The sequence below is a fragment of the Denticeps clupeoides genome, chromosome 12, assembly GCF_900700375.1.
Source record: "Denticeps clupeoides chromosome 12, fDenClu1.1, whole genome shotgun sequence".
NCBI classification, from domain to species: Eukaryota; Metazoa; Chordata; class Actinopteri; order Clupeiformes; family Denticipitidae; genus Denticeps; species Denticeps clupeoides.
Genome location: NC_041718.1, coordinates 17,296,701 through 17,323,979, shown reverse-complemented (window position 1 = coordinate 17,323,979; position 27,279 = coordinate 17,296,701). Strand labels below are relative to the sequence as shown.

The following is a 27,279-nucleotide window of genomic DNA, read 5'->3' as shown; positions in this document are numbered from 1 at the left end:
CGTCGCCGGCTGCCCGTGGAGGTTCAATGGGATGATGGTCCTGAGTGGGGAGGGGGGCGCGTTTAGAAGCCTGTTGATCCGAGCGGCGTGTTTGCCGTTGATTAGCAGCACAAACAGCGCGGAGCACTTGACTTGTGCAGCCAAAACCCAGAAAGCGGGCTGTGGTGCGCACACGCGTGGCCGTGGAACGCTGCGTGGATCGGTCACTGTGTGGCGTTGGGACTGCACGTCAAACAAGCGTTCAAACCTGGACCGCCAGATGTTATATATATATATAATATATATATATATATATGCATGTCATTTACGAACTGTATATTAAATACGTGATGATGGCCTTTTTTTTTGGGGGGGGGGGGGGGGGGGGGGGGTGCAGAATTACTGTGAGGGAGGTTCGGGGCGTCCCAGCAGCTGTTTCTCGTAACCTGAAATACTCGAGGGTGCCGAGATCCTTTCCAAATGTGACCCACCGCAGCACCGTCGGCGTTGACACTTGTTTGTTTGGTTGCGAACACCGGACAAGGCGCTGGCTCGGGGGTCTTTTTTTTTTTTTTTTTTAATAAGGACCGTGAAGTTGAATTTATGCCCCCCAATCCTTTTTAGACTGTATGGCTATGTATTGCATGCATGTGATGCATTATGTGATAGACAATCCTACACTTCAAACCAATTTGTTCAATCACGTTTGTTTCCTTGTGCACTGAAGCGTACTCGTCTGTCCCGATCTGTGAACTGGACGGGGACTTTATTATCTGAAAAGGCGGGAGACAGCCCTGTAGGCCCAAGAGGGACACGGCTGGGGTGTAAAAACCTTCTGTAATCTTGGCTAATCTGCATAATTGATGCTGTAAAGGCATCACATCATCTCTTAATGTGGTTAAATCGTGACATCAAGGTTAACGTGGTACAATCGGTGGGGCGAGGGATGGAACAGAACTGTGCAGGCCCGGTGCAGGCGTCGCGAGGACATCGAAATGGGGGATCTGGTAGGGGAAGCCTCCGTTTTGGCCACGTAGTTTGGGAGAGTGGGTTAAATTTAACTTCCAGCCCCGGAACACTGGTCACCACGTCCCGCAGATGGTATTCCAGTTCCTCACCTACCACTGGGAGCGCCTGCTCTTGAAAACAAGGCCATAATCCACTGGGGAAAGGTTGAATTTGGGAACTGAAAGTTAGTCATCTAATTAACAGGTTGATCATTTAAATCAATCGGGGCCACGCAACATGTCTAGAAATCTCAAATATAATATAATGTAATAATACATGTCTGATGTTACTTACGCTGTTGCTAAGTATGATCAACACCGTGAAAAATATTTTTATGAGTTTTGAGTGTCTGGGTATAGGGCTGTAAGCATTGCAATAATTCGGGAACACAACACAGATATTTGTACATACGCTACCAGTCAAAAGTTTGGACACACCGACCAATTTATGGGTTTTGCATTTTTCACATTATAGAACACAACTGACGACACAGGACTATGAAAAAAAGCACATGCGAGGTTATGTAATAAACAAAAAATAATAATAATTAGCAAACAAGGACAAAAGTTGAAAGAGGGAAATGTCTTCTCTTCACCACCTTAAGTTGGACAACGGGGACGGTTTCCAACTGTCCTGAAGGTTCATGCTTAACACTTTCTTATCATTCACTTATGTTAACGGGCATCTCATGAAGCGGCTTTTGATGATGACAATGATGAACCAAGCAGCCATGAAGGTAAAAAGAGGCGACTCTGAAAAAACAAATTCATCAAACATACTTCAAAAATATGAAATATGTTTCTTGCATTAAGTGGCTCCATCTCATTTTCCATAACCGCCACAGACTAGGTGTGTCCAAACTTTACACTGGTTGTGTATATAAGCCAATCACCCGTTCTCATCGTATTTTATAATGTTTAATAATAATAGTTTGTATATCCAGTGTACCATATACAGTTAACAGGCAACCAACAGGGCGTGTAAATACCTTTGGGCACAATGGACACTGGGAAATGATGGCGGTGTGGCAGGACCTGCTCAAGGTTGAGCTGGAGACTGCACTTGCCCTCTGGGACGTGTGAAAGGCTCGGCAGGGGTGCTTCCTCTCCCCTCCTGGCCTTTATCACGGCTTGATGGCCCTGTGTTAGTGCCAAAAGGTAGCCCATTAGGAGAGGTCCTGAGCAAATAAACCATACAGGAAGGCCAGTTTCTCACAGATGCTGCTGCACCAGCCCCGTGACTTGCTGTAAGGCCGAGTCGGCATTGTGCTTCAGCACAAAAGTGCCAGTCAGGCAGCGTTTAGCTGCTGTAGATGTGGAGAGGCCTTCTTTTTGACATCTTAGACCAAGTTTCCCTTAAATATGCGTTGCTTCAATTGTGTCTGAGAATAAACCCGAAATCTGTTTTCATACGTTTTACATTTTTACTAATGCTTTGTAGCCGCTATATTTTTGGGTGCTGGTATGATTACATATATATATATTGGTTATATATATAAAACCAATTTGTGCTTGTGTATATATATACACACACACACACACACACCCACACCAGTGTTCCAGTGATAACTCAGTATAATTACACTTTTTTTTCCTTTCCCCATCCCTTACTAAAATCACTTAATTGCATCATATGAATGCAGGATAGTTTATTAGTAAGGATTATGCATGTTGCAACAAATTTTACCCCGATTCCAGATTTAGGTCTTGAGAATTTTTACTTCATTTTTGACACACTCACACACACACACACACTTCTGATAAAGCATGAATTTGGAGTGGAAAAAGGTGGCATAATGTATCTGACCAATTTGCTGTTCCTGGAGAACAATACAGAGATGGTCTGATCCAGGCACTGGAAGCTCCAGGTAGAGATGTGGTAAACAGGGTCAGGGATACTGAACACATAGGGGCTTGGACGCAGAGCAGAGTGTGGAGGTCCGTGCAGGGTGGGGGGGGGCCAGGCAGGCGGCAACAAGTGGCGTCGGTATTTTTCTCCAGATTCCTTTTCGGGCAGCGCAGCAGGAACACATGTCACGTGACCCACAGGAGACCCATCCTTCCCCTCCTCCCCGCTGCCCTCTCTCCCCTCCTACCGATCGGAGACCACCCTCACTGGGATCAGAGGCCCTCAATCAGGCCTTTTCACACCCCGTGAACCTGAAACAATCAGGGTTTAATAGCAGCTGTCTATCCGCGGCCGTAGGCCCAGAGCGCAGCGTCGGAGGAAGGGGGGAGCGAAGCCAGAGACCATCCAGGGGACACCCACACAATGCACTGCAAGCCCACTCCCTTTATTCCCGCTGCAAATCTTTTCTCTCTTCATCTATTTTGTCTCCTTTTTTTTCCTGCAAGGAGGATAAGGGATTGGAAAGAAAGGCCGGTTTAATTCCGTTCATCTTCCCTCTCTTTTTTTACTGGAATCTTTCACTTGCTTGTCTTGGTGGTGTTGTTGCAGACCCGGCACAATAAGTCTTTTTTTTTTATATATATATTTTTTAATGTTTACCCATCCTTTTTTCTCCTCTTTTCTCTCTCTTAATTGCATCATATGAATGCAGGATAGTTTATTAGTAAGGATTAGTAAGGATTGTTGCATGTTGCAACAAATTTTACCCCGATTCCAGATTTAGGTCTGAGAATTTTGACTTGAATAAACTTGTGATTGACATCATCTCTTTATCTGGCTCACGTATTTTACCTCTTGGCTCTGGGCTCCGTCCCAGCCCACCATTCAGAAGGTGTCTGGCCACTAATGAGACAAGCTCAGCAGTACTATAATGGGGGTGGGGCTGGCATTTTGCTAAGTAGCTTGTTTGACACTAGAGGGCAAAGGCCTTAAATGTCTGATAAATGTGAGGGTCATTAGTCTGAAGTCACACATAGGGGGGAAAAAAGTGCAATGTTGACCAAGAAATTGAGAGAGGACCTTAAAAGTTTCATGGTGATTCTCACACAAGTGCTAACAACCATTTCTCATCACAAGAAACATCACAGAACAACATATGACCTAACATATAATCAACATACCCCGAATTCATATTTTATTTGTCACATACACAGTCATACATGGTATGATATGCAGTGAAATGCATATTTAAGAGTGCAATGTATACTAACAGAAACAAGGGTGTCTCTATTGTACCTAATGCCTGTTACCTAATGGATGTGATCGCTATTGTACCTAATGTTACCTATGCATGTTATCGCTGATTTTGTTGTCCATATTTTTTTAAAAAAAGATTTGGCAAATTACAAAATCATAAATAGTACTATATTAAATAATGTTGGCCCGTTTCAGACAGAAGTGTATCCAGCCTGTCTGACTGGAGGAAGGCACAGGTGAGAAGTAAAGCTTTACTCGGGTATAAGTTGCTAGTAGTCGGGCCAGAGTTGGCAGTAACAGACGGAGTGGATCCCTATTTCTTCACCTTCTTGCACCTCCCACTCCCCCCCTTCTCATTACCGGCTCTCTCTCTCTCTCTACCTCCCTCTCTAGCTCCTCCTCTTCATCTTCGCAGTCTTTGAATGAGGGTGGCTAAGTCGCAAAGCCTCATGTGGTAGATATTAGTAATGAAACCGCTGATAATTGGAACCAGGTGAAAGCAATGCGGGAATCTTACGCGAAAAGCGTCCCGGCCCCGACGTGTTTGCATTGCTCATCACAATGACTGTGGTCTCTGTGGCACGTTCTGGTTGAGGTGGTCTGTCTGGCAACGGGACAAAGGCCCGGAGAAACCCTATCTGCACGTGATGGTCAGGAACCCTAGACTTCTTCAGATTCATAGGCCATCGAATCGCAGCGGGTATCCAGTTTCGAAACAGTTGGCTAATCAGGTTAAATGGTGTAGCTCGGCCGTCGTAATGAGGAGTCACTCATCAACGGGAGGCATGAGCTTGCATGGTAATTTAAAAAAAAGCACTGTTTGCACTTTACCATGCGTCTTATATTGAGTAATGGATTTTTTTTTTTTTTTTTTTGAGAATCGGAATCCAAGAAATCCAAAACTATTAAACCAACGCAGGCCAGCTATGCATGAGCCTGGTCTCGTCATCACTAAAACAGACATGCCTTTCTAAGCCGCTAAGCCGTAGTGTACATAGAGTAAAGGAGGTAAAGTTTGCTTTTACTTTGTCTTAAAGAGTTAAATTACCTCTGAACCATGGGAATGGGAATGCTGGGATTCATATAATTGTACCTACCACACACTCTCAGCCAGAGCAGGACCCTTGAACTGAAGAAATCCCATAAGGCCAGAGGGTTGGATGACATGACGACAATGTGTGTGTGTGTGAGTGTGTGTGCGCCTGTTACATGTTACTGTTGTCGATTACTCACTCGTTGTCCTCTTCAGCAGAATGAAAGCAGAGACGGAGGCCGTGTTTATTATTCGCCACTGTTGCCGTGACAACTGGCCGCCCATGTTCCGTCACTAGTATAATTAGTAAGCTTTGATGTTCCAGCTCTCCTCTCTAGTGCTCTGCAGCGATGATGTAGAAAGAGCGGGCGCGACCACCTCGGTCCACGTGGAGGAGCAGAGAAGCCCGCGTTGCCACCAAGCGCTGGGGCCAATCGCCTCGTACGAAATTCCGAGGGCGAAGCGGGGTCAGGGTCTCTTGGATGGGACGAGTCAAAATCATAAGAGATAACAATCCAAGGGTTGGCAGCGGGCCTGATCTGCTCACCCACCGGCTCCACACCCACACCACATTCTTTCCATACCCTTCTTAAGCTTCTCTTAAAACGTAACTTATTGTTTACATTTGATTTTTTTATATTTATTGCATGTACGAAACATTCTAAAGCCGTGTCATTTGGCTCCTCAACTTAAGCTTTATACAACACACTTTAAACACAGTCCAGTTATAGATAACCTACCACAAGCAGCTTCTGACACATGCGACACATTCCACACGTATATTAGGTGACAGACAGAAAACCGCGAATCATGTAAAGCCTTCAGCGCAAACAAGAATGTCCGTTTCAGTCGTTTTATTCATTTTTTTTAACTCGTTAGTGGAAGATGGATCGTAGCCTCGCGTGCACGCCGCATGTTCGTCCGCATCATGGATATCGTCTGCGCGCATCGCGATAATAATATACTCCGGGTCAGAGGTGACAGCTGCCAAGGGGGAACCGTAGACACACAGGGCGGCAAGATGCACGCGGAGGTTTGTGTCTCGTCGTTGTCGCGGCGCGGGACGTCGGCGCACCTTGAGACGCTGCGTCCGTTACCGTGTAAAATTCACACTCGTGCCGAGGGGGCATAAGTCATTGTCTTGGTGGAGTGGAGTCAGAAGTGGCTCACAAAGGCAGTTTTGTCTTTTGCAGCGAGGGTATCAAGTGTTTCTTCTTCGTGGTGAATGAATGGCTTCCTCAGTATTAATCTGAATGAGCTGTCACGAAATCGTGGCAGACGTTACCAAAAGCAGATCCGAGGAGAATGGCCGTGTAAAGTTGGCCTCGAGAACATAACATATGAGAACACAAACTTGTTTAAGCACATTTAATGCATTTAGTTAAAAAAAGGGAAAAAAGTGTGACTGTGAGCATCGGTCAAGAACTAGAGATTTAGAACTTTTGCGAAACAGTTCCGGTGGCCAAACAAATAACACACACACACACACACACACAATTTCTGTTCCTGCTTATTCACTGCAATTCAAAGACCAACCCAATTAAGTCTTTACAAAAATAATATTGTTGGCAGGCTCTGAGAAAGACTTTTGTTTCATTCCTGTCGGGCTCTTTTTTCCCCCCTCCTTCTAAGAGCAAAAAAAAAAAAAAAAAAAACGCATGCAGAGTGCGAGATGAAGAAGCGAGAGGGAGATTGACAGCCAGCAGAAAGAACGGCAAATCGAAAAAAAAGTAAAAGAAGGAGAAGAAGAAGAAGAAGAAGCGAGCGAGGGATCGAACCAGGCTGAGGGGAGAGAGATGCAGATTGTTTTAAATCCGCAGTGAGTCAGGCTCTCAGATTTATGCCCATGGGCCGCTTCTTGGGTGGGCCGAGGGGAAAGGGGGGGGGGGAGTGGCGTGCAGCGCCGAGGCAGCGGAGGGGAAAGCAGAGACTGCGCCTTCCTGCCGGAGCGCCGCTCCGAGCCCGGCCGTCCCGCCTGGCGGCGGGTGGAATCGCTCCTGCTCTCCAAAAGGCCGCTTTCTCTTTCCCACCTTCTCTCCCCTGTTTATCTGCTTTATCCCCCCCCCCCCCCCCCTTCCCGCAGTTTGTTTCTTGACGTTGCTTCACATCTTGTCAGACCATCCCCTTGTTGTTCGGGTTTGGAGCGTTGAGTGTCCTGTTCTCCGTTTTCTTTATTTCTATGTCGTTTTACGCGGCCTAATATTGCTCAATCGGGAGAGGGCGAGCGAGGCACAGAGGGTTGCACGTCTCCTGCAGCCCGGGCCCCCGCGATCAGATAAGGTGAATCTGTGCCCGGCGCGGCGTTCGTGCCAGCATCTCGTGTTTGTTTTGCGCAGCTTGAGAAGGGGAAAGAATCTGGGGCCCGCATCTCCTCTTCACATGGATTCCGCCTGTATTTCAGATGGAAGTCGTTAGCTCACTTATCAACAACATGGGACCGCTGGCCGTGGTGGCGATCCACAGGCTGATAGTCTGCATGACTGACAGCCAGAAGGATTTTACCATTATGCCCACGTTAGCCATGCAAATGCACATGGTGAACGCCGGCCGTGCTAGCATAATCTTTTCACATGGCATCTCACACCACATTATATGTTTTGTAAGAATGCCGGGGCTAGCGCTGGCTAGGAGCTAAGTATATCTATATCTAACCACCCAGCAGCTCCTCATCGTAATACACGTATGTACAGTACAGTACGGGCCAAAAGACACACCTTCTCAATCAATGTGTTTTCTTTATTTTCATGACCATTTACGGTGGTAGATTCTCACTGAAGGCATCAAAACTATGAATGAACACATGTGGAGTTATGTACTTAACAAAAAGTGGAGACCTGACCTCCACAGTCACCGGACCTGAACCCAATCCAGATGGTTTGGGGTGAGCTGGACCGCAGAGTGAAGGCAAAGGGACCAACAAGTGATAAACACCTCTGGGAACTCCTTCAAGACTGTTGGAAAACCATTTCAGGTGATGACCTCTTGAAGCTCACCGAGAGAATGCCAAGAGTGAGCAAAGCTTAATCAGAGAAACTACAATATAAAACATGTTTTCAGTTATTTCATCTTTTTTTGTTAAGTTCATAACTCCACATGTGTTCATTCATAGTTTTGATGCCCTCAGTGAAAATCTACCAACATAATGGTCATGAAGATAAAGAAAACACAGTGAATGGGAAGGTGTTTCCAAACATTTTGCCTGTACTGTATTCAGAATACAAAATGTATTCAGTCCATGTTACATCTTTCAAGGAAGTATTTACTTTTTTCAATTAGAGAAGCATACATATTGATATTTTATTAATGTTAAGATCCATTGTCATTTCTCTACTATTGCATTTTTAATTAGGCATAACATTTTGTGAGGTGATAACACACAAAGGGCACGTTTGTACTTTATGCTTCAAATGTGATCATGAATAATATTCATGTAGATTTTTTTCATGTATCAAAGATTACTACCCTGAAGTACTGCAAAATAATTGTGCTGCAGAACATCTCTTTTTATGCATTCCCAAAAAAAGTTGTTTTCTGTATTCTAAAAGAATTCTGAATGCTTTTGTTGAATTTCAATGGATTACATTGCTGAATACATTTATGTAAATTTATTCAGTATTCGGCATTGATACTTTTTCAAAGCATGTTGCATAACCCTAGCAATAGAATCCATTCCAGAATCAAACCTCCTTGACAAATTAAAGGCAACTGAGTGTGCCACCCCAAACCACTAAAATGTGCTGGTTCAGCTAAAGAAAAAATTAGAAAAGCAATGTGAAGGTCATCACATCCTACATTCACACATGCAACGGCAGGCAGATATGAAATTATGCCCTAAAGAAATCTTAGTCTGTAGCTGTTCATGTTCCTCTTCTCCCACAAAGCTGCTCCTTCAGGGTATTGGAGGAAATCACTTTGCTGTGTGCCTGCTAATCTGACCTGAGAGTTTTATGGAAACCATCAGCCTTGTAGGCCATTAAAGTCATTATAATTTAGTGGGGGGAATGCGTGGGTGATGGCAGACCCGGCTGGCCGCTTGGTTTGGGAGTGACCCCCACTGTATGTGCGCACAACAGCTGAACTTTCATGGGCCACGGAGACATCTGGTTCTCATTGCTCAGCTCCTCCTCAGTTGCGTAATTGGACTCATTAATTACCTGAACGGGGTCCCCTGATTCATGCCATCACCATTGGTAATGACAACTTTTATGTTTTAATAGGACACACAAAAAATATATATGCATGCGTGTGTGTGTGTGTGTGTGTGTGTGTGTTTTTCCAGGGGAGGTAGCAGGCAAACATGGTATTCAAATAATATGTTTCTGGTGAACATGTAGATAGCTTCTGCAGGCACACCTAAAACTCGGCTTTCTGCATTAAAAACATGTAAATAACAAAAAAAAACTAAATCCCTAAATTATACCATGTCTGAATGTGTGCCTCTGAGGTATTTCTACCTTTAGGACCCTGTGATGATTGGCTGTTCCTTCTGTGCCAGCGTCTATATAAGGACTTAAGAGGAGTGAGTGGAGTGTATCCTGGGATCCAATCGAAAATGCGGTTCTCAGAGCAGGTCTCAGTTACCAGACCTCAACAGGACTTGGAGGTACCAGAAATGTGGAAAAAGGACCGAAATTCCCTGTGTTCAGCACTGCTAAGGAAATGAGGGGCGTTAAACAGAAAGAGAAAGTATATTTTAAATATCCTACAGTGTTATGGCTTATGGTTAAGAGGACAGGATAGTCTCACCCTTGACCACACATGCAGAAACACACACACACACACCCTTTCCCCTTGCGTCATGAGCTTGCTTTTCCTCACCTGTGTATTTTAACGTCCCAGGGATCAGTGTGATGCCTCGCGCTTGTGCAAATGGTTTCACCCCAGTGGAGATAGTAGGCGTCGAAGGACATCACAGGGATAAATGGACTGGGAGCCTTGCCAGACTGGGAGGACACAATTCATATGTTCAGCGGCAGTGCGGAGCTTCTCAAGAGTGCCAGGGGCTTGAGCTGGCTTAGAATCCAACGGGAAGATACATGGTGTCGGGTTGTAACGTAGGCTTGAGAGCGTACTGTAGTTCTGAATGTGATTAACAAAGCTCATACTGCCAAAGTAGCTCGGGAACACTGCAGGAAGGCCGCAGCTAGTTAACCAACAGATTTAAGTCATGTGGAATTATGAGCACGCATGCGATTGCCAAGCCCTGGTTCAGATCCATAAATTGACGGGGACTCCGATGAGATGGACATTTTCCGGTTGGGCGCTGTGTCATCTCTAGAACGTCCCGCTCGGCAAATGTTGGAACGACAATGCGCCGCTGCCGCAGCTGTTGTTGTTTCAGCTCCTGAGTCGTCACCTGCGCCCCCCGGGCCGCCTGTCCCTTGGTCCCCTTCCTCTGGCGTGGGACGGGCTTCAGGAGAGGGGTGCACCTGCCGGCAGCGGGGTGGGCGGCCCGAGAAGGAAAGTGAGCCGGCGGGCGAAAGCGCCACAGCTCCGGCGGCCTTCAGAAGCGAGAGGGGCGAGACACTGGAAGGAGACCCAGGACGAGCCGATCCGATCCGCTGCGTGGTTCCTGCTGGCCGCCGCTGCCTGGATGAAAAGAAGGTGCCTCCACTTCCGTCTCGCGAGAAGAACGATTTCATTAACTTGATAGTTGGTGCTGCTGAGGCTCAGAGGATCATCTCTGACATGGGCTTTGAAGAAGAGGTGACGGGGATAGACGGAAACGCATTCTTCGCAGATACTCTTATTTACTGTGGAACTAAGAGCCATTGTCTCTGGTGGTCCCCTTCTCGCCACACCTGGCCAAACAGCGGGGAGAGCCACGGGTTTCTCGCCGTGTTGACGTGGCCTCGCCGGCCTTCAGGTGCTGCAAACAAGGTGATGTGGGAATCTGATCGGCGCGGCAGCAGCTCTTTGTCTCCGTCAGAGATAGCGGCGTCGGGTCTGTGTGGAGATGTTTTCTCTTGTCAGGACCGTTGCCTTGGGGCAGGGCGACGTTACAGATTCTTGCGGCCCGGGAGATTTAACCTGCGGAGTTATTCCGACTTTTGCTTCATGCCAATTGGAGGAGGTGGTTTGCTGCCAATAAATTCTTTGCTGAACATCCAGAGCTGAAACACCGTTTTGGGCTCTTCCACAACATAGTTCGTTTGCTTTGGTCCAAATCGCCCGGCGAGATTTGTTCCGTTCTCCTCTTGGTTCAAGTGAACCAGAATCACGGGAGAACTTTCTCTCCGCTGATTGGCCAGCTGTATTGGCGAGGGAACAACAAAAGTAAATACAGGAAGCAGCTCCGCTGTTGTGGAATGTGTTTGCGTGAAATTTCATGGACACGATGGAAGCAAATTTCACCGTTGCCCTGGCGATTTTGTATTATATTACATGCATTAACCTCTTTAGGCAAAAGATGCGTTTTGAAAACGTACCACGGTTACTATATACTGATGCACTGGAGTCGCCGAAGGTGAATGACAACACAGGAAGTGGCATGCATTAATCATACGGAACTGTGAAGAAAAAATCTGAAATTTACCCATAATTCACTGTGTTGAACAGTGTTGATAGTGTAGTATCCTGTTTTGATTCGGTAAGCGTTCTCACCAAATCGAGACTGCCGCTTTTTGTGGGTCTTGGTGCGGCGGTTTTGATGCGCCGAAAAAGAAGTTGAGTTCGATTCAAGCGCCCGTAGTCAGTTAGTTCACATCGTTTCATTGTGATAAGTCATTTTGAACAATTTGTTAAGTGCTCATCTTCGTTTTAGTCATTCTTTACAAAGGAATTGTGCTGTACAGGATGTTTAATCGTATATGATCCTTATATTGTGTTGTCCGGAAAAACATTCATGAATCCGATGAGTGTGCAGTGTGACAGAAACGGCGCAGCACCTGCACAACCCCCTGGGGTTGGATAAGGAGAGAGGAGCGCTTTCCCGACGGGGGCAGGTAATGTCATTCCTGTCAGCTTCTGTGACGAGCAGTTGCTCCGCCGTCGTGCAGCGTGGCAGGTTTCCCCCGCCGAGGTTCATTATTATAGAATGTTGAGGTGTTCTCGTGGTCGCTGAGGATGAATAGAGCAGATCTAGAGCAGATCTGGGGATGTGTTGGTTCACAGAAGCTGGCGAGAGAAGCTGTTATTGAGGACGTTGCAACACTGAACATTTACGGCATTTACCAGATGCCCTTATCCAGAGCGACTTACAATCAGTAGTTACAGGGACAGTCCCCCCCTGGAGACACTCAGGGTTAAGTGTCTTGCTCAGGGACACAATGGTAGTAAGTGGGGTTTGAACCTGGTTCTTCCGCTAATGAACAATGCAGCCATGAAGGTAAAAAGAGGCGACTCTGTAAAAACAGATTCATCAAACACACTTCCAAAATACAGAGTATGCGGCACTTTTCAACTGGTATGTGTAGTCGTGTGGACTCAAAATGACACCCAATAAACAGCATGGATGTAATAAACAGGTGTGGCACTGGACACAGACACCCCACACATTCTGTGCAGTACAGTGGAACAGTGTGTTCCGCTCCTACAGAGAGCTTTTCATTCCTCGGTCTCTTGAGATACAACACATACATCTTCAAAGGCATTAAAGCATTTCGTGTTCTGGGCAAATATTTGACTGATTACTATGCTTAAAACAACAGTGAAACTTTTCCAACGTTTCCACAAAAGTAATGGATGAACCACGCAAACGACAACAATGCTTAAAAATCGAATGTGACGTAGACCCAAGCTCCAGACAGACGTCTCTCAACGTGTCTGTTCTCTAACGCTCCAACTTCCTGGCTGCGTAGCCTGCGGCTAGAAGGCCTTCTCCTATCAAGGAGTTCAGTCCCACGAGCTTCAACTTGCCTGAGTGTGTGTGTGTGTGTGTGTGTGTGTGGCTTGGGGAAGGAGGAATACGTTCAGCGGGTGGAGAAGTCCTGTCTAGGACACAGGGAGGGGAAAAAAATTTAATTTGCGAGCGCCGAACCGGCAGGCATTTCCGATTCAATAATCCCTGGCTCCGAAAACAAACACTGTCATGTTTTACTGAATCGTCTCATCCGCCGCCAGCGCACTGGACCGCCTCGGGTTACTGTGGAAACAACCGAAAGGAATAGCGGGAAAGTGCAGCGCCGGCGACGTCCGCCGTGTCCTGTTCAGCACCTGCCGGCCGGTCCCGTGCGCCGAGGCGGTTTCCCACCCGTCTCAGCGGCGCAACCGCGGCGCGAGAGCTCGCAGTGATTTGTGTGTTGAGGACCGTCGTCCTCTGACACCCACTCGCACACTCCTCGGGGCCCAATAAAACACCCCGGTCAACGAGCGAGTTGTCTTAACCCCCGGCGCCCGAGCCGCCACGGCTCCACTCAGAGCGGAGCGACAATTCACCGCCTCGTCCCTGCGCAAACACGGGGCCCGAGCACACGCCTTTCTCCCCGCTAAGCACTCCTGGCACTCCGAGAGAGAGCCCTTCTGCCGCCGGACCAGCTCCGCTGAAGAGCGGGCCGCTACGGGCGCCCACGCTGGCCTTTTGTGCGCAGGAGGGTCTTTACATAACCCGCATAACCAAGCGCATTGTCTAGCAACCAGCCCGCCACGGGAGAGTCCACTGAAGAGGCAGGGGCTGTCGCGGCGAGGAGGGCGGGGGCAGGCAGGCTGTTAAAATGCTAATGCCCCCTGAGCCTGGTGGCCTTCTTTTTTTTTTTTTTTTACATTTCAGACGGAGGCTTCAACGCCTCGGTTCTACCTGCCTCGCCGAGTCAGTGCTCTCGCCTTTCTGCTCGCACAGTGTGGAAATACCGGCCTCTATTCCCAAGAAACTGGCCAGGATGTTGAGGTGTGTTTTCCCTGTTTCTTTCTCTCTCTTGCTCTCTCTCTTTCACGTGAAAATATTTTCATGCTTGAAGAAAAAGAAGAAAAGGTGTGAGGTCTGTCAGCAAAATCTCGTGCAATTAAAGACCCACATAACTTTGTGCACGACTTGCACTACGACTTGAGTTCAATGGCCTCTGGCTTCTTATCAGGCCAACAATGGAAATCATCACCAGCAAAAAATGGGTGCTTGAAGAAAACCTTGAAAGTTAAGAAGAATGACCACTTCACTCCGTTTAAGTCGAAAGGAACTACAGTATAAACGGCTTCAAAATTCCAGGTGACAACCCCTCCAATTTTTACTTCTAGGGTCCCTTCTGACAGCTTTCACGCTGCTAATGCTCTATCATGAGCTCTCTAATGTGTTTTAGCACCAGAAGACAGGGGGGTCCTCACACCAACCAGGACTTTGTCACTCTCTCCAGTGTCATCAACGGGCCTCCACTCTTCCTCGCTTCCCAGTGATAATGATCCATTTAACACCGACTGCATCCCCCATCCCTTCCTTTAGGGCGTCCCAGTGAGACAGAGGAAATGTTTATTACCGCAGTGAGATGTCAGCATTGTCTTGCAATACACAAAAGCAAGGTGTCCTGTCGGCCAGAGCAAAGGCTCTGCTGCCATTGTCATGTGTCTGTGATCAGGGCCATGGACACATTCTTGGGGACAGAGGGAGAGAGGCGGGGATGGACGGATGGATGAGTAAGGCCTTTGAAAGGACGTGTGAAATGGGAGCACTGGGATTAAGCGCCTCGGCCCAGCCGGGGTCCCATTGTGGCAGAGACTAAGCCCCCCCGCCAGCTTCCATGATCTGGTTCCATTAACATGAATGGCCACTCACCTCCAGGCTACTGTCTCGGATAAAAGTCGCACTAATTGATAATCATGGTCTCAACCTGCCTTCTGTCCTCCTCCAGGCGAAAGACGTGTGATTGTGGGTGGGTGTGTGTGTTTGGGCTGGAACGCTGGCCGAGCCCCGGGGCCGTTGTGTGTGGCGTCCCCATTAAACCTGTCGTTTCTTTTCACTGTGGGCAGTTTTACAGGTGCTGCCTTGCAAATCAGCTGGAGTGGGATGGATCGCGGGATGAGCACTTGCGAATAAACGTTTTGGATTCTTTCTTGCATTGGAACCTGGCGCATGGCCACTTTTGGGGCAAGGAACATTTGTTTAGGGCCACAGGTCACAGTGAAGGTTGCAACAGCGACACACCCGCCAGTAGCCGCCAGGTCCTCGCAGCGTGCCTGCCCTTGCCGGCTCACGGCGCTAGGCAAATGAATGTGTGCGTTTCAGAGGTTGCGAGTGTGTACACGCACATATTTGCACAGCGTTATCCAGCTTGTATGGGGCCAACAGAAGTCGAGCGATTGTCAATAGTGGAAGTCTATAAAAAACCCTCATTGACAAAGAGAGGACAAACAGCCGCGGTTTGCTCAGGATTTCCTAACAAACACTCAGAGCGAGGGAGATTCCCAAAGGAGGAGGAGCACGAAAGGTGGCACAGGACCCACCTCTAGAACCCTAGACTGGCACCAAAACTCTCATCATATGACGGTATGACCTACACTGGAATCCCTTTGCTTGGGTAGGGGACAGAATGAAGTGGAGAGGACGATCGAGCACGAAGAGTGTGACTGGAGGCGCTAAATCCGGGATTGGGTGATGGGATGGTGAAGGGAACAAATACACACAGGTCAGTTAGCAGGCTTTCTACAGGATGTAACAGCCGAGGACCATAAAACATGCCCAAGTAACCCGGTTTGGTCCAGGAGAGTAGTGCCACAGGAAGGGAGATGAAGGGTTGACTCATTACAACGGGCAGTGAGGGCTAAAGCTGAGGAGCAAACAAATGCTCCTCACACAAGCAGAGGCATTAAAATGATAACTTTCTCCAGAACTGAGGCTTTGGTGAGACTTTCTCTGGCATTTTCAAAAATGCAAGTTATATGGAAGTTGAGTCATGGCAACTGGACTTCTTTCTTTAAGGGTAAAACCATGTGAAGGGGTATGAAATGTGGACAGCTGGATTTCACAGAAGACTTTAGATGTGTGTGAAGTGGCCTGAGATGGAGAGAGGTGGAGGATGTGTACAGTGGGAAGATGAGAGCTGTGCAGAGGAGAGGGGGCCGGGATCGGAGGTCATTAAAATTCATCCCACGGTGCAAACAAAGGGAGGGGTAAAAAAAAAAGTGAATGCCATGGAGGAGGAGAAGGGAAGAGAGAAGAGGGGGGAGAAAGATTTTGGCTGAAAAGATTGTAAGCCCCCCTTGTACTGAGCCGATCTCCGAACGGCCTCCCTAAATCACAGCCTTTGACTCACATCACAATTACCACTGAGACAACGGAGGAGTAGAGGGGGGGTTGAGAGCCACAGAATGGATGGATGAAGAGGGGCTAGATAGAGAGAGTGCAAAAAGAGAGCGAGGGGCGACATTTATTATTCCGCAAGGATTTTCCATCAGGATCTCTGGGACGGGCCAAACAGGAGGTCAACAATTGACTCAATTACAAGACAAACTTCCCAAGGGCCCTACACCCTACTTACGCCAAGCTCTCGCTCTTGGGCAGCCACCCCTTTTTTTCATCCCTCCCTACGGATAAATGTTCCGCCCCTCTTCAGGTGCCCCTGGTTGCCGATGTGGCCTTAGCCTCGGCAAGAGTTTAACCTTTTCATGCACTCAGCGATTCTTCCCCCACCTTTTCTTCTTAAAGGGCCACTGGTGGATAGAGGGAGAGTTGGGGGAAAGTGGGGAAGGGTAGAAGGCCCCTCTTTGTGTTCCCTTTTTCTAGCCTGTAATGAATGAAGGGATGTCTGGTGACCCATAGAGAGGGGTCTCACTCGTTCAGGTAGAGTTTTCCTCATCTACTGGCCCTTTCCTTTCGTCCCGATTGTGTTGATTGAACTCTGGGGGAAAAAGTGAATGAATGCTAATTCAAGTGCAGCGGCCTAATTGTAGGTCTCGTGACCATGACATCACATTGGAGTTTGTGTCCCAAAAAGCCTTGATAATGGAATCTTGGGTAAAGAGGACCAATCTATACAAAATATTTAATACATTTTTGGGAGGTCGGAAATCTTAGGGAATTATGGGATTGCCGATGGTCCCCCAAGGACTTGGTTTTACTAAGGTTGGACAATACAGTGGGGAAGAGTCCCCAACGAAAGCAGTCTGCTTTTGCTCAAAGGGATTGCTCATGCATTGCTCGAAAATATCTCCCTCACTACCACCCCCTCTGCCGTACTCCTGTTCTCCCTCGCCCTGCCCTCCATAGTAGAGGAAGGGGGGACGAATGCCACACACAGTCTTTGACTCACACACTGCTCTCTGCAGCCAGGTTTTTTTTTTTTTTCTTTTAGCTCGCAGATTTTTTCCATCTCTCTTTTTTTTTTTTCTCAGACGTCCGGGAATCTGGGGAGTAAAAGTTTTCTTTGCTCCTCGTTGTTGGATTTCGTTTGGAACTAGCTCTTGTGTTATTTTCTCAACTCACGTCTAGTGGTGTATGCTTGAAGCAATTATCACTGTGTGTGTGTGTGTGTGTGTGTGTGTGTGTGTGTGAATTCGGATAGCTGGTGGAGAGGAGGGCTGGCCATCCCCTACTGCAAATGGCCTTATATTGCCACAAGGCCGTTTCATCTAATTAACATGCTGAAGTGTGGCGACAGGGCAGTGAGAGAAATCCATCCTGTTGGGTGGCTGGCAATGGAAGGCTCCACTTGCTTCCAAGTGTTTGTGTGTGTGTGGGATGGGGGTGGGGGGCCTGGACTTTAAAGGAAACCAAATGGAAGTGTGGTGCTGTGATTGGCATGACATAACAAGTGAAAGTGAAGTGATTGTCATTGTGTTACACTGCAGCAGAGCAGACGGTGACACAACGAAATGTGTCCTCTGCTTTTTACCATTACCCTTGGCAGCCATGGGAGCAGTGTGTGGGGATGGTGCTTTGCTCAGTGGCACCTCAGTGGCACCTTGGCAGATCAGGATTCGAACGGCAACCTTCTGATTACGCGGCCACTTCCTTAACCGCTAGGCCACCACTGCCCAAAAACTCGTACATTATAACAGTGCTGAGTTTCTGGAGATATAATGTACAAAATGACTGTTTTAAATAATGCAGTGACTTTTTATATTGATTGTGATGCGAGGAATGCAAGTCTTTCCCGTGATTTACAATTTCACCCTTCGATAAACATCCACTCATAAATCCTATTGTTTGTTGACCTCCATTCAAAATCTGTCGTCCGTGGTTCGTAAGGGCCTGTGCACAGCCAGACATAACCGCCTTGTGGTGGCTGCAAGATCTATAAACCATCTACAGTTCATCCTGGGTGGTTCGGTCAGTCATCCAAGCCCTGGTTAAACTCCATGTCTGCGCCGCAAGTCACTGCTGTCTTCAAGGAGAACGAAGAGATACTAAAGGTTATGGACATAGGCTTGATCTTTTGATTTGATACATGGACATTAAAACCACAGATGGACAACCTTTTATCTCAGAGCATTTACAAAACAGGTCTTGTGGAAGGTTCCCTTACAGCAGTAGTTAGGCCAGGGGATGACAACTGGGTGGTAGGGTGGTAGTAGCCTAGTGGGTAACACACTCGCCTATGAACCAGAAGACCTGGGTTCAAATCCCACTTACTACCATTGTGTCCCTGAGAAAGACACTTAACCCTAAGTTGCTCCAGGGAGACTGTAACTGATTGTAAGTCGCTCTGGATAAGGGCGTCTGATAAATGCTGTAAATGTAAAACAACTAGTGATATGGGCATGGGTGCCCAAGGCTCTCTGATGTGCAAGGGACTTCTTGTCACAATCTTCACAAGGATCAAATCTTCACAAGGACTGCTGCTAACTACTGTTTGCCAGATACCACAGGAAACCTAGAGGTGTTAAATTCGACTCGAATCGATTATTTTTCTTTTTTTTTTGCCGTTCGTGGTGTTACGTGAGCGTGGACTGGATGCATACCAGGGTTCGGCTGGCTGCGTGTATGGACGACGTCAAACGAACACTTGTCGTTAATTCCTGCCGGTAAACAGAGTCAAGCAAATGGCAGAGAATCCGACGCAGCTACAAAGTGCAGCAGAAACACGCATGGCATTCAGAGGGCATTCATTTTGAACGTCCATGTGGACGAGGCCGAACTCCTACCCGGAGCGGCGCTGCACTCAGATGACTATCGGCAATACTTTTTAACCATAGAATTTTTATGCCGCTTCAAGAAAATCAGCAAGAAACGTGATTACGATATAATTATGTTCTGCACTGCATTGATGCAGAATTGTTCCACGTCTACATCACGATGCATCGATTATGAGATTAATGTTCCTTAATTTTGTCATTTAAGATGCTCAGTTACTGTTAGTGCACTTTTTGTTCAGGGTTAGCTGGGCAGAACTCTGTGTTTGTCTATGAAAGCAACTCTTCACAGGAGTTGAGTGTTCCGAATGTGTGTGTTTATGTGTGTCCTGAGGCCCATGAGGCCTTTATCCATTGGACTGCTCACAGTCTGCATTTCTGCCTGCGCTTCAGTGGTCACTGCATGGAGATGAATCCAGGAATTTGGCATCATTGAATAAGAAGAAAAGAAGTAAAAAAAAAAAAAAGACAGAGATGAGACTCCTCCTATTCTTCTCTGTCTCGTTCTTGCTTCTCTTTCTTGGAAGCATTCCACATGTTTGTCCGCTTGCACTATAACATCATAACATCATGTTACAGTAATTGAGGGATTTTATTCACTCATGCAGCTGGACCCACAGTGTGCAAAGAAGGCTTCTGCTCTCTTCAGTTTCACAAAGGACGGTGGAGGTGGTCACTGAGGGGAAGCGTTGCATGCCGACATTTGTTTAGTGCATTTTGGCACGGCCTTCTCAGGCTAGTTGGCCATTTTAGCTGCAGACAGCCTGCACTCGGACTCCATACAGCCACGATTGGGTGATTTGTCGCCTCTTAGTTATGTAAATACCCCTTAATTACAGGCCTTTTGGGACTGTCCCACTGTTCACCGTGTGAAAGAAGAGTGAGGTGATTATGCTGGGAAAGGCAGAGAAAAGAAGGGTGGGAGAGAAAGGGAACAGGCGTCAGCTCGTTCACCATAACTGGGTATGAGAGTCCTGCATGATTGCGGTTTACATTTGCTTTTAATGTTATTCGGCTCAACTTCCATTGTCTAATTACAGGTTGAGTCCTCCAGCACTATTGGGTTAAGTGTGTTGATTAGGGACACAGTGGTTTCCACAGGATGTGCAAGCATGATTTCCATGTTTTCAATGGCAGTTATAAGCACTAGACGTTTGAGAACTAGTTTCCTTGCATGGTTGTTGTCCTTATTGCATTTGCAACCCCAGTGAAGAGACATATATTGCAGAATGTCACTTACATTTACATTTACAGCATTTATCAGATGCCCTTATCCAGAGTGACTTACAATCAGTAGTTACAGGGACAGTCCCCCCTGGAGCAATTTAGGGTTAAGTGTCTTGCTCAGGGACACAATGGTAGTAAGTGGGATTTGAACCTGGGTCTTCTGGTTCATAGGCGAGTGTGTTACCCACTAGGCTACTACCACCCAACTGATCGGAGTTAAGTCAACAATGTCAATGACGTTCAACAATGTCAGCAACTGGAAACTGGTGGACCCCCATGAACAAAGGTTTGTGTTGTGCACGGTGGTTTTGGTTATGGTGGAGATCGAATGGATATGCTTGTCTGTTAATATAGGTAGGTAGGTATATATTTGGGGCAGTGGTGGCCTTGCGGGTAAGGAAGTGGACCCGTAATCACCAAGGTGACACTGAGGTGCCCTGAGCAACGTCCTGTCCCCACAGACTGCTCCATGGGCACCTTTCATGGTTGCCCACTGCTCACCAAGGGTGATTATTAATCTCAAAAAATGCAGACTAGTTGCTAGTAGTAAGTCTACATTTACAGCATTTATCAGACGCCCTTATCCAGAGCGACTTACAATCAGTAGTTACAGGGGACAGTCCCACCCTGGAGCAACTCAGGGTTAGGTGTCTTGCTCAGGGACACGATGGTAGTAAGTGGGGTTTGAACCTGGGTCTTCTGGTTCATAGGCGAGTGTGTTAACCACTAGGCTACTACCACCCCTGTTATTGTATAGCAGTTTAGATGCTACCCTGAAGCTCAGTTTGTCCCCCTCAGTTTGCCCCCGTGGGGCAGTGGTGGCCTAGTGGTTAAGGAAGCGGCCCCGTAATCAGAAGGTTGCTGGTTCGAATCCCGATCTGCCAAGGTACCACTGAGGTGCCACTGAGCAAAGCACCGTCTCCACACACTGCTCCCCGGGCGCCTGTCGTGGCTGTCCACTGCTCACTCAGGGTGATGGGTTAAATGCAGAGGACAAATTTCACTGTGTGCTGTGCTGCCGTGTATCACGTGTGACAATCACTTCACTTTCACTTTTAAACACCAAGGTGACAGACCCACAATTCAGTGCGGTGGCACATGACATCACTATCACACAAGTGAGCACAGCCTGAGTTGCCTCTAAAATCTAAAGGATGTGCATGTTCTTTTTCTATACTTATCGCTGACCTTTTTCAGTCCAGATGATCCCAAACTGACAGAATCATGGAATGAGTATGGGAAAATATACCGTGACCTGTGTTTTTTTTTACTGTCATATCACCCAGCCATACAACAACAATAAAATATTTTATAGATGATCTTAAGTTGTGTGACATTAGGCCACTAGGCTAATAGTAGCCTAGTGGGTAACACACTCGCCTATGAACCAGGAGACCCGGGTTCGAATCCCACTTACTACCATTGTGTCCCTGAGCAAGACACTTAACCCTAAGTTGCTCCGGGGAGGGGACTGTCCCTGTAACTACTGATTGTAAGTCGCTCTGGATAAGGGCGTCTGATAAATGCTGTAAATGTAAATGTAAATGTAATACAAGAAAAGAAATGCAGTTTAAATGTGCATAATTCAAGTGAACGTCCTTGGCTTAGCGAAAAGAAATGTTTTTTTGCATCTGATCATAACAGGGAAGCTCATGTCTTCCCAGGAAATGGGTTCTAGCAGCACACAAGGAGCCAAGATGGTGACTCACATGCCAAGCCCCAAACATCAGCCTAGCGCTCCCATCCAATTAAAAGCTAATGCTCCGCCGGATCCTCGGCCTAGCAGCACATCTGTGCGCCGAGAGGCTGCGCGATATTAGCAGCGAACTCACGGGGACCACACATTGCGAGGCATTGTGAGAGAGCGTGCACTTAACTGAGGTGATAGTAGCCTAGATAAGGGCGTCTGATAAATGCTGTAAATGTAAATGTAAATGTAACTGCACAATCACCATTTCTGGAATTACCAGGCAAAATTTAATTGTTTGCGAACAAATCTGAGGCCTTGTGGACTTTCACTGCTGCTAAAATGCTCTGATGTGAGCTTATGGGATCGCACGCTCACTGACACGATATGCGTAACAAGCGTTTTATTGACCCACCGGAGCAAAATATGTTTTAACAGGGGACATGAAGCGCTGCATAACTAAAACTTCCAGAACTTTGCATAGTACAATTGTGGAGAGAAGTGGTGGGGAAAAGTGATGACAAGATGCCATTTGGACCACATGCACACACACACACTTTCTCTCTGCTGCCTACAATCTGATGTGGACGAGTCTCAACAAGTTAAAATGAACAGTGAGCACAAACCCGAAATTACACATTCGGCGGTTGAGGATTTTCTGGGAAATGTCCTTTTTTGCTCCGGCTGTCCAGCAAAGCTGAGCAAGAACGATTATTCCACCACCCAGATCCAGTTCTCACCAGTCCCATCGGAATAGCGCTCTAAATACACCTATGGTCTACAAAGGTGTGTGTGTGTGTGTGTGTTCTTCACCCCAAATAGGGTGTCTTCTCGCGGAATCACTTCTTCATCTCCTTCTTTCGTTCCTTTCTCTTCGTCATCTTCTAAAGACACACCCCCATTTTCTCGTTCTTTCCTCCTGGTCTCCTCTTCCGTTCCTCTGTTTTACGCGCAATTCCAGCTCCACTTTAAACACCCACAGCCGCTCATGTGCGCCGGCCACCCATAACTATTATGATGATTGTTTTTTTAAGTAGTCACGGCGGTCGCTGGGGTTAATATTTCTTAATAATTTCTGGGAACGGTTTAATCTTCTTCACACTGTGTAAAAGAGTAATGCTTATTTCAGTGATAACGTTTAAGGCTGAAGCCTAACGACATTGACAAAATGCTAATGAATGCATAGTAACTTCATTACAAACGTAATTAATCTCTGCTGAAAAAGAAGTGGGTTTTACAAGAATGATCGGCTCTTGGCCACATTTCTTTAGGATTATGAGAACAAAGACACGAGTGGCTCTTTCGTAAAGATTAAAAGGGGGGAAATAAGTCATTAGCACAGCATAGTTTAATTGGTACGGCGGCGGGCGCACTGCCGGCTGACAGTAGTGACCTCGGTGAAAGTGTAGTGTAGTTAAGCGTGGGGTGGAGGACAGAAGGCCCGGTAAAGGTGACGCGCTGTCTCTCTCTCTCTCTCTCTCTCTCGTCCCACCCTGATTTATGATGACAAAGCGCCTTTTTTTTTTTTTTTTTTTTTAAGGCCCCGGCTGTTTTTTAAACCTTGTTTATACGAAGGCGTCTGCTGCAGCTGGGACCCAGCTGTTGGCTCCTAGCGTTATTCCTCTCCTCCTCCTCATCTGCTTTATCCATCCCTCGCTTCCCTTCCCCCTCTCTTCCTCTCCTCCTTACATGGAGTTCAAAGCTTGTGGGTTTTTTCTTCTTTTTTTTTTTTTTTGCGCGCGTGGCGCTAACCTGATGCAGGACGTTGGGGTGGAAAAAAAAAAGGAGTGATGTGTGATCTTTCCAGGGGTGAAGATGACAGAAGCAAAAGGGACGTGAAGAGTGACAGACAGCATTTATCGCGAGCCGACGATGACGCTACAGATCGCCCCGGTTCGGGGTCCGGGGAGGAGAGCGAGGAGCCTGAGTGTGAAGGGAAGGAGCGGGGTGGGGTGGGGAGGGGAAACCGCAGGTATGCACGCTGCAGGATGGTGGGTGGGCGCTGCGGAGAGTGGGAGAGCGAATCTGGGTGGAGGTGGTAAAGGAGGGAGGGACGGTAGGAAAAAACGAGCGTGGCTGAAGCGTTCCCCCAACAAATGGTTACCATCGCTACCGGAGCTGTCGTCAAAGGGATCTTTCTCCCTTACTTTCTGTCCATCCGATCCCCCTTTTTTCCCGCACAACTGAGGAACAGCTTGCTAAATCTGCGGCTTTGTGTGATTTTATTAATGATAATTTCCCCTTTAGGATCCTAAAAAACTTTGGGGTGAGAAAGGTGGGCTGTGAGGGTGGTGAGAGGGTCCGCGGTTTGAGTCAGATGTCGAAACCGAGCTTTACGAGTGGGTATTTGGGCTGCCGTACGGCCTACAGGAACGGCGTTTCGACTTAAGACTTCAAGTGCATCTAAAAAAAAAAAGTTTCAGCCCCAACTAAATTCAAATGAAGATGAAGCCGTAATCTGTAAATACGACACCAAATACCACGAATACTGTACACGTGTGCGCTCTCACCGTATTCACTGTGTTTTAGGACAGTTTTTACAGCGTATATGCAGTATGTATAGGCGGCCGGATGGAGAGTGATGGGGAAAAGTTGCTAAGCACGCAGCAGCGAAAATAGCCAAGGATCCGATCTGACCGATCAGACGGTTTTTCGGAGACGGGGAGTGGAATCCGGAGAGATTTGTGGGCTAGGGCGTCTGCAGAAACGGGGTGGGGGCCGACGGGCGCGCGGGGTCGGGGGGGAGGCAGGCTGCGTGAGTTGGGGGTTAGAAAAACAAAGGCAGAATTTAAAAACAAAGTTTACCACTGAAGAAAAACAGCGGGATTTAAAAAAAAAAAAAAAATGAAGAAGAAGAGGAGCGGAGAAAAGAAAAAGGAAAACGGAGGTAGGATCTGACTGTGGTTGGCCGGACCCCAAAACCCGGCCCACCTCTCTCTCTCTCTCTCTCTCTCTCTCTCTCTCTCTCTCGCTGGCCTTAACACAACAGAATCCCCCACAGGCGCAGCCACATCAGGAACGGCTGGCTGGGTCGTAGCGGCCATTATCGTCTCCCAAGTCATAACAGTCAGAGAACACCCACCTCGACAGCGGAGGGAGGGAGAGAGGGAGTGAAGGAGGAGGAATGAGGCGAGAGGGAGGGGGACCAAATACTTTCGGATGAGTCTCAATCAAACTAGGTTCAGAAACATGCTAGATGTTACGTTTTTTTTTTTCCGGTTTTCTACGTTTTATTAATGAAGCGCGTGGTGCACGAACGTAAACAGTTTATCTACCGGACGTCAGAGGAATGGGACTGAGCTGGAGACAAACCCCCTTTAAGAGGCCTTCCAGTGGGAGTCAGTTTAAAGTTACTCAGTGCGTGGTGAGGGGGAAGCGTAGCTCTGGTGTGTGTGTGTGTGTGTGTGTGTGTGCATGCTCGAAGGAGTCATCGTTTGGTAGGGAAACGGAGAATAATGTCTGGGATGTTGCATTAAAAAGCCGGACGGTGAGCTGCGGCCACGGCGGGGAAGGGGGTTGAATTGACGTGGCAGCGTGCGACCGTCGCCGCCGGGAAGGCCCGACGTGGTGACAGATATTCCGCCTGTCTGAGAAGGAGACGGACGGGCAGCCCACCGATCCCGAGCGGCGCTTGTTTGGTTAGCAGCGTGATTTATGGGATTTTTTTTTTTTTTTTTTTTCATATGTGCCCCCCCACCACCACCACAAAATTACCCAGCGTAGTCGGTGCCGCAGCCAGCCCAACGTCCTCATTAAACAGCGGCCAAAAATAGAGATGGGGGGAGCAGCACTGCACCTGTGAAAGCAGCGCATGGACAGACGGATCTACCACGGCCACTACTATTCTACTCTCTCCAGACGGGGTTTATATTCAGCTCCAGATAATGCTGGTCTTTAATTAACATGATTTCTAATAATAATAAAATAAACATACTATAAGACCATGTAAAACAAAAATCTATGCTATAATTTAATTACATTTATTTGCTATGAATAATAAAAGTTAGGGGCTAAAAATTTATTAAATTACTAAATTATACTTGTTCATATGGAAATTCTCTTTGCAATAAATAACACTAGTCTCAAAAAATGCCTAATGGCTTTTCACAGGTGCTTTATAAAGCATACACACGGTGTATTTATATTCTACTGCCCACCACAAAACAATTATGAAATAAGTCGGTCCCAGAGACACCTGTCTGTCCCATGAGGTGTCCTGCATTTGCCGTGTGACACGGTCTATTTAGACAGAGACACATGCACTCGCACACACACACGGCTACTTGGCTCTCAGTTCTTCTCAACAGGTGTGTGTGTGTGTGTGTGTGTGTGTAGCATTAGTGACACTCCTCACAGTATTTTATTGGCCCAAGCAGCTGGGTCTTCATAAGAGATCTCTATTTAGAGCTTCCGACTCATTATCGGACGTGCTGGCGGATACACACGTGTGTTCGTGCTCAAGCTCACACCCAGACACACTCGTGCAGCAGCACATCACTAATCCCTGACCTCAGCCTGCGGCTGGATGGTGGCCTTTCAGCACCATGCTGCAGCTCTGTCACCTAAAGGTCCTGCAGATGGGTGATTGGCAGCGATGACATGAAACAGGGAAAAGGAAATGTGGAGGGTGACAGTAGTGAACTGGCAGTAGTGAACCAGCCCTACCAGTGTGACAGGCAGTACAGAGGCTTCAGTGCGGACTACCGCTGCAGTTTTCCTAAATGAAATAATGAGTAAAGTACCAATTTTTTCCAATATAAATATGTATAGTCAATATGACCATTAGATGGCCTTTAGAGACATCTTCATGTGTTTCATATTCATATAAAATTGATCAACTTGATCAACTTTTGGCATAAGGGTATGAAAATTATTCTCATTTTAGTTATTGAACAAATGGATTAACACTGAACACACAGAAGCAGTTGGTTCAGAAAATGTGCTTTTTGACATTTTTGGAGTAAAATTATGCCTATATGGTTCTGACCCATCGATTATTAAGATATGTGCTCATTTGAATGAGTGTCATGATATAGAAAAACTCTGATACATACCAGAGTTTCTCTTTAATTACCATTCACTGTCACGTCCATGCGGGCATGACGCGGCGGGTGCACGGAGAGGAGGACGAAGAGTGACGAGGAATGAAGGACGCTTTCACCTGACATCACGAAACCGGGGTTTAATGGTGAATCACAGGACAGGGGAGACATCCGAGACGTAGACACTGGTGAACACGGAACAT

At 47.2% G+C, this 27,279-nt stretch overlaps 1 protein-coding gene across 4 annotated transcripts in view; it reads left to right on the top strand.

Annotated features, from left to right (window-relative positions):
* gli1 (GLI family zinc finger 1) overlaps positions 1 to 27,279 on the top strand; it is a 36,544-nt gene that overhangs the window by 269 nt on the left and 8,996 nt on the right. Inside the window, exon 1 of one of the 4 annotated variants that reach the window (XM_028999368.1) lies at positions 6,876 to 6,944. The exons of 2 other annotated variants lie outside the window; for them this stretch is intronic. In XM_028999368.1, coding sequence (XP_028855201.1) covers positions 6,922 to 6,944 — 23 coding nt within the window. In that variant the 5' untranslated portion in view covers positions 6,876 to 6,921. Of the gene's footprint in view, positions 1 to 6,875; positions 6,945 to 24,886; positions 24,922 to 27,279 lie in introns of those variants that run through there. One more of the 4 variants, XM_028999370.1, reaches the window with a different exon arrangement.